We start from the raw sequence: 15,018 nt of genomic DNA on the forward strand, positions 1-15,018 counted from the left end.
GGCACAGCTTGGAAGGGGTGAGTTCCCTGAGAGGCCCTGGGAGGGTAGGGGGAACACAGGGGCTGTGGTAGCAGGAAGGGAGGTTCCCCTCTGGGGGCTTCAGTGCCCTCCTGTACTGGGAGGTGAGATCAGCTGTGGGGTTGGAAAGAGGATGGAGAGAGGCTTGAGGGGTGGGGGGGGAACTCGACACTGACTTGGAGCCCACAGTGTGTCCTTGAGGCCTGTGGGTCTCATTGAGGGCCCCTCTATGCAAGGCTCAGCCAGCAGGGAGGCTTGGGGCAGGCTGCTGGTTGGAGGCCAGGGAGCTGCAGGAGAGCCACGAGGGACTGTGTCGCTGCCGCCCTCTGTTCTGCTCTCACCTAGGATAAGAGTTAGTGGGTAGAAGTAGTGACAGGCACCCTCTCACCACACCCTACACAGGACCAGGACATGAGTGGGGACAGGCTTCTGACTGCGCCCCGTGCACCTTCACAGCTGAGCGCCTACTGCTGGAAGCCTCCGGCTGTCCTGCTTCAGGGAGGCCTCATGCAGATAAATTCTGGCCTGACCCTTATGTGCTAAGCACCGAGCCTGGTGCCAGCTGTGGAACTGCAGCTGACTCAGGCAGCCCATGGAGGGAGGAACTCAGCACCGTGTCAGCACAAGTGACCCCAAGACCTTGGGAAAGCCCATGAATTCAGGGCTCAGCAGTCAATCGGGCACAACTGGCTGCCTAGACAGGGAGAAAGGGTTCTGGTTCAGCGGGGACCAGTGCAGCCCCAGAGTGCTGAGCACAGGAGAACCCTGGTGGGAGGTCAGGGGCAGCAGTGAGCCAGACCTTGGGCTGAGTGAGGCCTTAAAGGTTGGTGAGCAGGATATGAGCAGGGAAGTGGGGCAGTGGCCGGGCACAGGGCCAGCAGCCTGCTTGGGGCCTTGGCCAAGAGTAGAGGGTTCGCATCTCTTCCCCATGTGCCTCGGAGAGCTCCTGCCTCAGTCCCAGCTGACGCCCGGTCCCTTCCTCTCCAGGCCATCCCCAGTGCTGCTGAGCTGCGGCATCCCCTTTGATGTGGCCAGGAACGCCATCCGGCTCAGCGTGGGCCGCAGCACCAGCCGGACTGAGGTGGACCTGGTGGTGCAGGACCTGAAGCAGGCCGTGGCCCAGCTGGAGGGTCAGGCCTCGTCAGGCCACCCTTGCTCATAGGAAGATACCACAGGACGCCAGGCACTTTACCTTCCGTCCCTCTGGGGGCTGTGCTGGGATGACTGTCTTGTCTCTCCCAGTAGTTACTCTGCCCTGGGGTGTCTGGGGGGCAGGGGTGTTCTGGGCATCCTTCCCCAGAAATGGATCTGCCCAGCCCCCAGACCCCACGTACAGCCCACAGGCCAGGACACCAGTGCCCACATAGGACCGTCCCCCAGCTACTACTGTCAGGTGTGACTTTGAAGTGGGACACTTCAGCCACGTCCACGCTGCCCACAGGGAGTTGGGCCTGTCATGAACTTCCCTTCCTAGAAGGTGGGGGTTTTATCTGGAAGGTAAAGTCCAAGTGCTTATAACTCATTTTCAGCTAATTGCTGTCGTGAAAATAGGAAACCTGGGCTCGGCACCTGTGGCTCAAGCAGCTAAGGCGCCAGCCACATACACCTAAGGTGGCGGGTTCGAATCCCCAGCCCGGGCCCACCAAACAACAATGACGGCTGCAACCAAAAAACGGCCAGGTGTTGTGGTGGGCCCCTGTAGTCCCAGCTACTTGGGAGACTGAGGCAGGAGACTCGCTTGAGCCCAGGAGTTGGAGGTTGCTGTGAGCGTGATGCCATGGCACTCTACCCAAGGGGACAGCTTGAGGCTTCGTCTCAAAAAGAAAAAGAAAAAGAAAATAGGAAACCTGACTTGCTGCTTCGATCATGGCCTCCCACGTGCGTGCGTGTGCACAGGGGCCCCTGAGGCCCCTTCTCGGGCCCTTAACAAATGCCCCCTTGACCGCCCACCCCTGAGCTCAACGTGCGGTGACTGCCCCTACCAGTGCTTCCATGGCCCTGCCTATCCCCAGAGGCCTGCAGGCGAGCCCCCCCCCCAAATCACTCAGGCCGAGAGCCTCTGCACCTCCTGCCCCAGGGGCTGCGGGCTTCCCTCCTCTGGTCTCTTACTCGGGCTTAACTGTCACAAGTGCCTCAGAGTCCTGGGCAGCCCTTGCCTGTGTGACTCTGGATCATTCCTGAGGGAGAAAACCAGATCCCCCCTACTCGGCTGTCACCCTAATTTTATTTGCAAAAGACCCTCTTATGTCCACACAGTGTCTGTGGTGTTGTGACACATCACACGTGGACATCTGCATAGGAGTGGGGTCAGTGCAGGGGCACCAACGTATGGTATGAGGAAAGAAGAACTACATGATGAAATTGTGGAAATTAAATTACCTGATTAAAGATTCTGATGTTTGGCTTGGCTGTCTCTGTGTCTCTGGGCACTACAGGCCTCTGCCCGGCACACCCGGGGCAGGGGCACAAGCGACTGGGTGGCATGGAGGGGTGGAGGGTGGCCTCGCTGCCAGGGCAGTGCTGTGTGGTCACTCATTAGCTAAGACATTCCTCTTGAAATTATTTTTCTGGGAGCCCCTAGAAAGTGGGTCCCCATTCCGTATTTCCTGCTGTCCTCAGGAAGAGGCTGCAGTGGTCCTGAGCTCCCTGGCAGGGGACCACAGGGTACCCAGGCCCTGAAAAGGACACTCTAGGGGGAGACACTTGGCAGCTACAGGACATGCCTTTGTGGCCTTTTGGCTGTGGCCACAGGACCCAGTTGCTGGGTTGGAGGTGGCCAAGGTTGGAGCTATGAGACCTGTGCCCTCACCTTAGAGCCCTCCTGCCCAGCACACCTGAACACACCCAGTGTCAGGGCTCTACGCGCGGTCACAGGCCCCTCAGGGCCACCAGCCTCCTTGAAGGTTCATGGGAGTCTCTAGGGCATCTGTTCTCAACCGGTGGGTTGTGACCCACAGGAACTGTATTAAAGGGCCACAGCATTAGGAAGGTTGAGAACCACTGCTCTAAGGCCAAGGCTGCCTGCGGGCCAGGTTCCAGGCACAGACTGCCTAGGGACACTCAGCTTTCTAGTGAGGACACAGCCCACACTGGCACCTTAGTGGGGTGTACATTCTAAGCCCTCTGGGCAGGGCTGCCCTTATGTGAGACTAGGAGAACAATCTTCCAGGGCCTCAGTGACAGTTGATGGCACACATCCTCACCCTCTACAGGTGAACAGTGGTCTCCAGGAGGAAGAAGTGGGGGTCCCTCCTCTACTGACCCTCCCCCTGTGACCTGCACCCCCACCCCTGCAGCTCTGGCAAGGCCTTTAAGCTCTGTGGGAGTGGCTTGGGCAGGGCTGCAGGGCCCATCCCCAAGGCCTCAGCCTCACCGCCTCCCATCTGCCCTGCAAGCTGCTTATCGGGTAACCAGAGCCGGCAGCTTCGTCCACACCTGAAACAAGAAGCCTGGGCCTGTCCACGAGCTGCTGAGAGCCTGGGACAAGAGGATGGAAGGGCAGCGGGCACTCACCGCTGCCAAGGCCGGGGATGTGGCCACTTTGAAGCAGTTGCTGGAGGCTGGCGTCCTGGGCCCGGGCATTACTGATGCCCTGGGGGCTGGCCTGGTGCACCATGCCACCCGGGCTGGCCACCTGGACTGCGTCAAGTTCCTGGTGCAGCAGGCCAAGCTGCCCAGCAACCAGCGGGCTCATAATGGGGCCACACCAGTGCACGATGCCGCAGCTACGGGCAGCCTGGCTGAGCTGTGCTGGCTCGTCCGCGATGGGGGCTGTGGTCTGCAGGTGAGCATGGACAGAGACAGCTGGCGGCAGTCCCCAGGATACAGAGGCCCTGGGCCTGGTTTCTGTCAGAATTAGTGGGTCTGTCTCTGCCCCACATCCCTCCCCAGCTTCCAAACACCACCAAGCCCTTGAAAGCCAAGGCCACCTCTCAAATCCTGCTCCTCACCACTCCTGTGCCAGGCATGGAGAGCACACATGCCCTTGTCCCCTCCCCTCTAGAAAGGGCTTAGGGGAGAGGTAATGGGGACCCGGGCCAGGAGCTGGGGGCCTGGCTGTGGTGGGCAGCAGGATGTGAACAAGGGTCTCAGGTCGCATGGCTATCCCGTACAGGGTGTTTCTACCAGGCCCCCACCTCCAGCTGCCAACCAACCCAGTGCCCTCCATGCGGGGGCCTCAGTGATGCCCCAGGATGCTGGCCTGAGGTCAGAGTTCGGAGATGTAGGGGCTGCCAGGATGGAGAGGGGTCCTCCTGTCACCTGACCCTCAGTATGAGTGCAGCAGCCTGGGCACCTGGTGCTATTCGGCTCTCCCGATGACCCTGAGGGCAGCAGCGGAAAGCTCTTTTCACATCTGGGCTCACTTCTGATCATGGGGCCCTCAGAGGATCCCCAGGCTTCAAGTGACACCAGGGCTGGAATGCTCCCTGGCCTTGAGGACCTGTGGCTGGCAGAAGGGCACTAGTAGAGATAGGACAGAGGCCAAAGGCAAGTGTCCCAGGACACCTGTCTCAGACACTGCTGGGCAAGCAGAAGCCTCTTTGACTGTGAGCACAGTGGGCAGAGCCTCCTGCCCTGGCTAAGCAGGGCGAGGCCATCCCTCCACGTGGGAATGAGGCCAGGATATGGACCCCCAAGACCTGGACATGGGTTCTAGTCCTGCCTCTTACCCTGAGTAGGTGGCCTCACTCAATTCCCAAGGAGGGAGACAATGGGAGGAAGGAAGGGAATGGAAGCCCCAACACAGGGGTTATGGGCAGTGTAGGGTCCTCAGCAGGCCCAGCCTTAGGCAGTTGCCTCTGGCCATGCAGTGCTGCCTAGCAGGGGTGGGTCAGTGCCTGCTGCCAGCTCACTGCCCTGCCTGTGTCCCGATAGGACCAAGATGCCTCAGGCGTCTCCCCACTGCACCTGGCCGCCCGCTTTGGACACCCAGTGCTGGTAGAGTGGCTGCTCCATGAAGGCCACTTGGCCACACTGGAGACACAGGAGGGGGCCTTGCCACTGCACCACGCTGCTGTCAGTGGGGACCTGACCTGTCTGAAGCTCCTGATGGCTGCCCACAGCAGGTAAGGAGCCTGGAGCCCCACCTGGGGTGAGCTGGCCTCAGGTGAGGCTACTCAGGTGGTGGCCTTTGGGGTGGGCCCTGAGGGCAGGCACCATGGGGCGAGCCTGGACCCACAGGGAGCCAGGCTGTCCTACTGCCCCATGTTTGTTTGGGGATAAGCATTCTTATTCCCTGGGGTTCCCACCCTGCACAGCTTGGCAAAGGCCTTAGGGATCACTTCTGTGGCTCTTCCCGAGAGTGTCCGCACAGCTCAGGCCTGCTAAGCAGAGTCTCTCAGACCCACACAGCCTTTAAAGCAGTTCCCACCAGTGAAACCCAGTAGACTTCACACACAGACTTACACGCCCCTGGCCCATAATCCCACCTGGGCACTGATATAGGAGCCAAGAGGTGGCTTCCATCTGGTCCCAAGCTCACTGGTGGCCTCAATGCCCACTCCCAGCCCCTGTGTTGGACAGCTGCCTATTCTAATCTGGGTTTTTATTGAGGGGCCCTGGCAGAGTCTCATGGGAGTAAACCTTCCCCCCCAAGAAGGCACCAAGGCACATACTCAGCACTTTGAAGCGCATTCCATGAGACAGAGGATACTTGGGCTCTGCAGGTCCAGGGGCCAAGCATTTATGTGACCAGAGCAGGTGTACTGTAGGTCCAAGGCCAGGGGCAGAGGGGAGAGGGGCTGGACAGGCAGAGACCTTGTGAGGCACAGGGGGTTCATCCAGGCGCAAGCTGTGGGTGAATCATTCAGCTCTCGGCCTGTTCCCCTTCTGCCAGCTGAGGCCTGTGGCTGGACTCTGAATGACCAAGTGGCCGAGGTGCTCTTCTGGGTGGGTTCCGAGTTGCTCCCTTCAAGAGTGGGGTATGAGTCATGGGAGACTGCTGAGAATGCTATGGCTAAACAGCCTCCCCCACCTGGCAAGGGTCTGGGACAGGTTGGGACTTGGTCAGCAGCCTCAGAGGACAGTCATGCTCAGCTGAGACAGCCAAGGAGTGGAGGGTTGCTCAGGTCCTGCTCTCCATGCAGCCCCAGTATAGCACTCAGCTCATCACAGGCCACCGTGGCCACCAGGCGGGCTGCTCAGAGCAGCGGCACTGGCCTCAGAGGAAACCCTGGGGGTGCAGGGGGTCAGCTTTCTGTCTCCACTGGGACAACAGAGGATGTGGAACTTAAGGTTGTGACCCTCTTGGGTCTAAAAAGGTTGATGTGTGTAAGCTGGACCTAGGAGTCCCAAGGAGAGGAAAGAAGGCCTATGGGCAGTTACCTGGGGAGCCCCAGCCAGGGTGAGGGCCCCAAAGTAGCTGCTGGAAGGCACCTGGGGATGAGTTCACAATGTGCAGGGTGTGGGAATTGGGGTCATCCCTGGGCAGGGGCTAGCCCTCCCTGCAGCTGCTCGTTGGGCAGTGGGGACACACCGGGGTGACGACCTGAGGGCAGAATGGGATGCAGGAATTCCCAGGAATTCATCCTGACTGGGGACTGGATTTTGAGTGCCAAGCCTGGGTGCTCATAGCTCCTGTCCTAATCATAACAGTGCCCTTTTAAGAGCAGGGCCCTGAGGCTGGGCAAGGTTCAGGGACCTGCCTAGCTGCAAGCTTCACTGTGCTAGGCAATCCTGTGCCCCAGCTTGATGGAGAGCAGGCCAAGTGGATTCCCTTGAACAGTGCATAACCTGTGCAACAGGGAAGGTGGGCACAGATAGTCTGGCCAGGTGCCCAGATTATTCCTGCCCCTCCATCAGGGCCACTCTCTGGAGTAGCCCAGACACTCATGACTCCCTGGCCAAGTGCCCTCTGAACGCTTCTTCCCCACAGAGATGTGAACCGGCGGACACGCAGTGGTGCCTCCCCACTCTACCTGGCTTGCCAAGAGGGCCACCTGCACCTGGCGCAGTTCCTAGTGAAGGACTGTGGTGCCGACGTGCACCTGCGTGCCCTCGATGGCATGAGCGCCCTACATGCCGCTGCTGCTCGTGGCCACTACTCACTTGTTGTCTGGCTGGTAAGGGGGACTAGGGTGGGAGGTGAACGTCCAAGAAGCCTGGACCCTGGAGTGAGCAATCCCCAGAGCCTGGGTGGGGGCTCTCCTGGGAGCTGGGGACACACGGGGCTGCTGGGGTGTCAGAAGGGCCAGCCTGTGGCCCACAACCCCTGGAATGCCCATGAGACTGGGCCCCATAGCCTTGATACCAGCCCTGAGCCTCTGCTCTGGGGGCCCCTTCCCCCAGGAGTCCCAGTGGGTCTCCTGGTCTCTCAGGGTCCGTGCTGCTGTGGCTGCTCTGTCGCCGGTGCCCACAACAGCAGAGCCTGGCCTGGGCCACTGGGCTGCTTGTTCAGGTCATGCTGCCTCAGACCCCTGGACCTGAACCCATCCCTTGTCCGTTTGGACCCTGACGGGACTATTTAGGCCTCTTCTGGGAAGGAGGCCCTGGGACCCCATGGCACAGAATGGCCAGGGTCGGGGAGATGGCCCCTTAAAGGATGGGCTGGGGGCTTCCTATTTCCACAACAGAAATCAGAACAGGTGGGCTGTCCAGGAGCCCTGAGGGTCTGTCACAGAGATCCAGTGAAGTTTAAGAGGAGGGAGGCCTTCCCTGGGAAGGTGATATTGGGGGCAGATGATGGACAAGGGGGAAGGCCCAAAACCAGTTCCCAGAAGAGGACTCAGCTGTTCAGAGGGCCTGCAAATGGGTGGGAAAGGCAGGCAGACACCCTGGGAGGACCTGAACTATTCTGAGGGTACTAGGGAGCCACAGACGGCTCTGAGCCAGGAGCAGCAGAATCTTACTGGTGTATCAGAAGTCACTATGGCTGCAGGTGGAGAATAGAGAGCTGCCAGCTGCCCCACATTCCGCGCTGGCCCTGGGGCTGGTGTGGTCCTTTTTATGTACTGCACCCTGAGCCTGGCACACAGGTCCCCAAGTGAACGTGGGGCCTTCTCTGCCCTCCCATGTGCACTGGCACCCCCTGCCCAGCCCTGTCCTGCTCCCCTGTTTTCTCCCCTCCGTGGCACCCGCCCTGGCATGCTGTATGTCCACCTCCTCTGCCTGGTGGGGTTCCATCTCCACCCCGGGTGTAGGTTCTGGAGAGCAGGACTTTGTCCATCCGGTACATCCCCTGCCTGGCCAGGGTGATGGAGATTCCTACTGGACGTATAGACAAGCAAAAGGAGGAGCAGAAAGCCCTGGCCCTTGGGATGGCATCCAGCCTGCTCCCCTCCGGCCCCAGAGGACACCGGCATTTGCCTCCAGCCTCCCTCTATGGCCCTCCCCATCCTGGGCAGCCCTGGCTGGCGGAAGCTTTCTGGACTGGGCACTGCCCCCCACCCCCCGCCACCAGTGCTGCTGCCCACATCACTCCTGCAGTTCTGACCCCTTCATCCCAGACCTCAGCCCCTGCACACCCATCTCCCAGCCTGGGCCCCTGGGTGAGCTGGTGGCTACAGGGGGAGAAACAGCAGCTCAGGGCAGGGGCATCCCTGGGTACAGTGAGCAGGTGTCCACTGAGCCCCTTGGGTTGAGTAGCCTGTTCTGGGGAAGAAACTGCCAAGCCACTGGGTCCCAGGGCCAGAAAGTCCACTCCAGACATGGAACACTCGGCAGCCTCCAGACGGGCACACTCACTCATGGACGGGCAGCCTGCCCCATCTCCGTGCCCAACTCACTGTCCTGACCCTGACAAACTTCTGCGTGCTGATCCGTTGGGAAGCTTTGGCTGCAGAAGGCAAGTGGACTGAACAGCTGGGGCTGCCCAGCTGAAGTGGCAGGGCTGGCCGGGTACAGTGATCCACACCTGTAATCTCAGCACTCTGGAAGGCCGAGGCAGGAGGATGACTTCAGCTCAAGAGTTCAAGACCAGCCTGAGCAAGAGCAAGACCCTGTCTCTACTAAAAATAGAAAAACTAGCCAGGTGTTGTGGCAGGTACGTGTAGCCCCAGCTACGTAGAGGCTGAGGCAGGAGGATGGATTAAGTCCAAGAGTTTAGGGTTGCTGTGAGCTATGATGATGCCATGGCACTCTACTCAGGGTGACAGAGTGAGACTCTGTCTCAAACAAACAAACAAACAAACAAGAAAAGAAAGTAACGGGGCTGTTCTCATCTCTGCTCTTCCCGTGGTCTTTCCCTCGTGGAGAAAGTTGGCCACATTCAAGGCAGGGAGGAGGGAGAAGAAGGGAGATACCACCTCTCTGAGGAGGACAGACTTCCTGGAAGACCCTCTGCATCTCAGGGGCCACGTGGCCATCCCACAACTTGGGTTCCAGCGAGTCAGCAGAAGGGCCCTGGAGGCCCAGCCTGGTCCTGTGGGCTAGCAGTTACCCATGATGAATGATCCCTTTTTCTACCTGTCCAAAGCCTGAGTATTTCCAAGTCTCAGCAACTCTTTGGATTCCAAAAGTACCAGTTTACTAACCTCAAGGTCTGTTGAACAGACGCTCCACGAACAACTTGAACAGGTCCTTAGTCCAGCCGTGAACCCTGCTCACTGCACCAGATGATGTTGTGTTCTTTGGAGCTTCTGATCGGAGACACAGGGGAAAGCACTGCAGACGGAATGATGATTTAAGGGAGACGGGGACTCGCTCTGGTCGGTGGCCTGGCTAAACTTTACTGATTACCTTATATACTTTCAAACATTCAGTAAGAATTTAACACATATACAAAGAGGTGAAGTAACATTAGGAAGCTACCATTTAATATTACAATTTAGTGTGAAGGCTGAGGAACACATATACAATTGATTTTGTTTAGAGTAAAAACATAAGGGAGACTGGCTATCTGTTCCTTCTAGCCCAAATAGAACTAGAGATTATAATGTTAATGAAGAGAGAAGGCAGAGAGTAGAACCCAATGCTCGAAGACCAGTCTGTTCACCCCCAGCTGCGACCCCCGGCTGATTCTCCACACCTCCTAGGGAGAGAGTCACTCTGCATATTCCTGCATATCTATAGGCAGGTACAGAAGCTGATCTTCAAAGAGGTGCTTCTCAGAACCAATCTCCTGAAGGAGCACATTGAAGCGAACTGCCATGTCTTGAGCAAGGGGTGCGTATCTGCAACAGCTAGCACCGTGGGACTCTGCCACTTAGGCCGGGCAGCACGCAGTGCAGTCCCCACTGCCCTGCAGGACTCCCAGCCTGGGCACTGTCTCTGCACTGGCGCCCAGGGGACATAGCAGTTCCCAGATGCCACGTGGTGGCCAGGGGACACAGCAGTTCCCAGACGCCATGTGGGGTCCTTTCCTTCTCTCTCCACTTCCTTCATCAGCAAATATTTGTTTATTGTCCCCCAGGTGGCAGATGTGGCATTTTTTCATTTGCTGTGATGTTGATTTAAGACTTGGGACTGTGGCATCTCCAGATAAAACCACAGTGCTCTCTCTGTTCCCACCCAGACCCTGAAGTCCCTCTGCCTAGGCTACAGGGCACACATGTGATGAACCATCTCTGTCCCAGACTTCCAGAGATGGGTCGCTGCCCCCCAAGAGGCACAGCTAAGGTTGCCCCCATTCTGCTCTGAGCCCCTCCCAAAGACCCTCCTTCCTGAGGGTCACCCTAAGCCCAGCCTCAGCTAGAGAATCCATCTCCCTTCCCAGGTCACATTCACCGACATCGGCCTGACAGTGCGGGATAACGAGGGGGCCACAGCCCTCCACTTCGCAGCCCGAGGGGGCCACACACCCATCCTAGACCGGCTCCTGCTGATGGGGGCCCCAATCCTGAGAGATTCCTGGGGTGGAACCCCCCTGCATGACGCAGCAGAGAACGGGCAGATGGAGGTAAGGTGACGGTGGGGGAATTGTCAGATGTCACCGTGGGCATGTCATGCCAGTGTCCCTGACCCTCACCACAGCCCTGGGGACAGGCTCGGACTCCCTCCCTGACCCTCACCACAGCCCTGGGGACAGGCTCGGACTCCCTCCCTGACCCTCACCACAGCCCTGGGGATGGGCTTAGATTTCCTTTCACAGGTGAGTAAACGGAGGCTCAGAGGAGGCTGATTGGCAGGACCCACACTCCATGCTTGTCCTGTGATCAGAGCCAGGGTGTGATGTCGGCCCCTTTGCTATTCTTTTTCTTTTCTTTTCTTGAGATAGAGTCTTACTCTGTCACCAGGCTAGAGTGCCGTGGCCTCAGCCTAGCTCACAGCAACCTCAAACTCCTGGGTCCAAGTGATCGTACTGCCTCAGCCTCACGAGTACTGGGACCACAGGTGCCTGCCACCATGCCCAGCTAATTGTTTTCTATTTTCAGTAGAGATGGTGTCTTGCTGTTGCTCAGGCTGGTCTCCGATTACTGAGCTCAAGTGATTCTGATCCTCACATCTTGTTTCCCAGAGTTCTGGGATTATAAGCATGAGCCACAGCACCTGGCCCCTTCTGCTATTCTTTAAATGAATCTTGGGGGCTCATGTGGCCCAGCCTCAAAGAAACAGCATCCAGAAACCTGTCATGAGCAGGGGGGTGTTTAGATGCTTGACGTCTGTCAGATTCGTCCCTGGCTTTGGAACATGGACTTGGCCATTTGCTTCTGACCCCTGCACTGGGGCCCACCTGACATTGACTCTTGCTAAGGGCAAGTCCACACTCAGAGCAATGCACACATCTATTCCTCCCAGCTCCAGCCCACTCTGGCAGTGTTGGATCCCTTCACCTCCACGGGTCTCCAGGGTTCCCGGTGTTCCAAAGCCCAGGGATTTAGGAAGCTACAGTCTAGAGCTAAGAGAAGTGTGTCTTGGCCGAGCCACAGCTGGTCTATAGAGGGGGCTGTCGGTGGCCCAATCTCAGCAGTGTCATTAAAAGAATCACACACAATGCAGCAACCTCGGAAGGCACTTGTTTGGTGTGGAGTTGCACCTTTTGGAGAATGCAAGGGAAGCCCCTTGCCAGCTCCCTCAGCTTGCTGCGACTGTCTTTCTCTGCCTGTACACCTCTCAGGTCCTCAGGCCCTGCTGCCCCTGTCCACTCAGCCCTATACAGCTCATACCCCATCTTGGTCCTCCCTCTTTGTCTCAGCTGAGATGAGAAGGCTGGGGCTGGGAGCTGAACCACAGGCCCACAGAGAAGAGGAAGTCTACAAACCCCCCACAGCAATCCTCCTAGTCCCACTGTGTTAAGAAAGAGGGGTGCCAGGGTCAGTGCAGGGGTGCAGGGGAAGAAGCAGAACCTGCGTGGGTGGGGCTCATGGCCAAGGTCTGGGTGGGGTGTGTCTCTGACAGGTAGCTGGTGGCAGGAAGAGGCTGGAGCTTAGGACTGGTGGACTAGGCAGGTCCCCTGGGAGACCTGGGATCCCTCTCACAGGGCTAAGCAGCCCTAGGATTTCAGACTTTTTTTTAAACAGCAAGATCTTTTCTCAAATGAAGTATTCTACAGAAGCCTAAGACATTTAACAGATAAGCCAAAAGTCCTCTCACCCTCCTCAGTGTAAAATAAAACAACTCAAGCCTCAAAGCAGAGAACTTCTTTCCTTTTAATCCTTATTTTGGAATTGAAAACACATAAAAGTATCATCATCGGCTTGTGGCTGAGCTGGGTTTGTCTTTATTGAGGCTGCCTCTCCCACCCCACAGTATTATTTAAGAGCAAATAAGAGAAATTGTATCTGTAAATACTTTAGCAGACATTCTGAGAAGACATTTTGAACACTTGTTTTTTTTTTTAATCACTATCACACCCAAAACGTAATTCATAATAATTCCTTAATATCAGCTACTCTCCAGCCTCATATCTACCACTCATTTCCCCAGTGGCATTATAATCAGGATCTAAACAAAGTCCACGTGTTGCTGCTTCTTCTGTTAGGGTCTGCGGACCAACCCCAGCCCCTTCTGTGTATACAGCCACTCCCCATCTGCCATCACCACCTGAGCACCACCCCTGACGCCCGACAGAGCAGCCCCGGCATTGGGTTCTTACAGGAGCTGGAACCCTCTGTAAAGGGTTGTGCCTCCTTATGAGAATCCAATGTGTGGTGACCTGGGGTGGAGAGGGGATGTCCTAGAAGTGTCCCCAAACGTCTCCCAGTCCATGGAAAAGTTGTCTTGCGTGAAATAGGCCCCTAGTACCAGAAAGGTTAGGAACCATGGTCTTAATCTGTTAACAGTCGCAGAAATGCACTTAATAATAGGATAATGCTTCAGCTCCTCCTCACACACATTTTAAAATAAATTCTTATTTCAGAACAGTTTAGAATGGTTTTAGATTTGTAGAAAAATTGGGAGAACAGGATAGAGGGTTCCCAAGCACCTGCACCCGTTCTCCCCTATTCTTAGTGACTTACGATGATATAGCACATTTGTCACAGGTAACAAACCAAAGGCAACACAGTGTTACTAACTGAAACCGTCCTTCATTCAGATTTCCTCAGTTTTGCCAAACGTCCTTTTTCTGCTCCAGAAGACCACATCACATTTGGTTCCCAAGTCTCTTCTTTGCATGATAGTTTATTTCCTATTTAAAAAGCAAAACTTCAGAATAACGAATTGGGGCTCTGGGGTCGCTAAGGGGAGCAATGGCTATCTTTAATGTATTCTGTGTTTCAGTTTTACCACATTCATTATTCTCTGGATGGTGTGAATTACACTGATGACTCTTTTAAAAAATTATTTTAAATCCTGATAAACACATAACATGAAATCTGCCATCCTAACTATTTCTGTGCGCACAGTTCAGTAGCATTAAGTATATTCATATTGCTGAGCCCCACAGCACTTTCATCTTGCATAACAGGAACCCCACATCACACACCTACTGAGCAACAGCCCCCTGTTCCCTGCCCCCCCCCAGCCCAGCAACTAGAGCACTACTTTCTGTTGTGTTGAGTCTGACTGCTTTAAAAAAGAATGTCTTTTTCCCCTCTTTTCTGTTGTACAAACTACTTCAGTGCCAGCAGCCCATAGGCACAGAGCTCAGGCTGGGGCCCGGCCAGGGCCAGAGTTTGACTACGTTAGGGACCTCTCGTAAGCAGCATCCTTTAGGGACCTCTCGTAAGTGGCATCCCTGTCTTTGCTGCTTTGTGTCTGACCCGCTTCACTCAGCCTAGTGTTCTCAAGGGTCACCCGTGTTGCAGCATGTGTCAGAGTTTAAACAGCAGCCTGTTGTCCAAGTCTGCTCCTCATTTTCTTTCTCTATCCATTCATCGGTTAGTGGGTATTTGGGTATCTCTACATTTCCACTACAGCAAATAGTGCTGCTATCAACATGGGGTGCAGACATCTCTGCAAGATCCTCCTTGCAGGTCTGTTCTAGCTGTATATATGCAGAAGCAAAATGCCTGGATCTACACTGATTACTCTTTGGCTGTTAAACCAACCTTGCATTCCTGGAATAAATTTAACATGATATATAGAGTGGCCATAAAGTTTGTGTGTAATTGCACACAAATTTTATGGACACTTTATATTACTTCTTTTATATATAGCTGAATCTAATTTGCTAACACTGTGGCCTCTATATTCTTTTTTTTTTTTTTTTGAGAGAGAGAGAGAGAGAGAAAGAGAGAAAGTTCCACTTTGTCACCCTGGATAGAGTGCTGTGGCATCCCAGCAACCTCAAACTCTTGGGCTCAAGTGATCCTCTTGCCTTAGCCTCCTGAGTAGCTAGAAGTACAGGCGCCCACCACAATGTTCAACTATTTTTAGAGACAAGGTCTCATTCTTGTTCAGGATGGTCTCAAACTCCTGAGCTCAAGCAATCCACTCACCTTGGCCTCCCAGAGTGCTGGGATTACAGGCAGGAGCCACCATGCCTGGCCTATATTCTTGAGTAAAATTGGCCTATAACATACCTTTCTTTTTCTGTCTTTGCTGAATTTGGGAGTACATCTTCTTTTTCTATTTGGGGGGACATTTTCTTACATTAGACTTGTTTAAATGTTTGATAGAATCCACTAGTGAAGCCCCCTGAATATGGCACTCTCTTTGAGGGAAGGTTTTCTTTTTTTTTTT

At 55.6% G+C, this 15,018-nt stretch overlaps 2 protein-coding genes across 6 annotated transcripts in view; both read left to right on the top strand.

The window, feature by feature from the left end:
- SCLY (selenocysteine lyase) overlaps positions 1-1,660 on the top strand; it is a 28,749-nt gene extending 27,089 nt beyond the window's left edge. For 4 of the 5 annotated variants that reach the window (XM_023518255.1, XM_023518258.1, XM_023518259.1 and 1 more), the window contains one exon: positions 1,006-1,660. In XM_023518255.1, the coding sequence (XP_023374023.1) occupies positions 1,006-1,180 (175 nt within the window). In that variant the 3' untranslated portion in view covers positions 1,181-1,660. The remainder of the gene's footprint in view (positions 1-1,005) is intronic. The other variant, XR_002775366.1, reaches the window with a different exon arrangement.
- A 1,848-nt stretch (positions 1,661-3,508) lies between these two features.
- The window catches only part of ESPNL (espin like), a 32,960-nt gene continuing 21,450 nt past the window's right edge, over positions 3,509-15,018 (top strand). The window contains exons 1-4 of the mRNA XM_003798237.2: positions 3,509-3,802; positions 4,894-5,084; positions 6,893-7,079; positions 10,670-10,852. Of these exons, the coding sequence (XP_003798285.1) occupies positions 3,509-3,802; positions 4,894-5,084; positions 6,893-7,079; positions 10,670-10,852 (855 nt within the window). The remainder of the gene's footprint in view (positions 3,803-4,893; positions 5,085-6,892; positions 7,080-10,669; positions 10,853-15,018) is intronic.

The sequence above is a fragment of the Otolemur garnettii genome, unplaced genomic scaffold (genome assembly GCF_000181295.1).
Source record: "Otolemur garnettii isolate 467f Iridium unplaced genomic scaffold, OtoGar3 scaffold00133, whole genome shotgun sequence".
NCBI classification, from domain to species: Eukaryota; Metazoa; Chordata; class Mammalia; order Primates; family Galagidae; genus Otolemur; species Otolemur garnettii.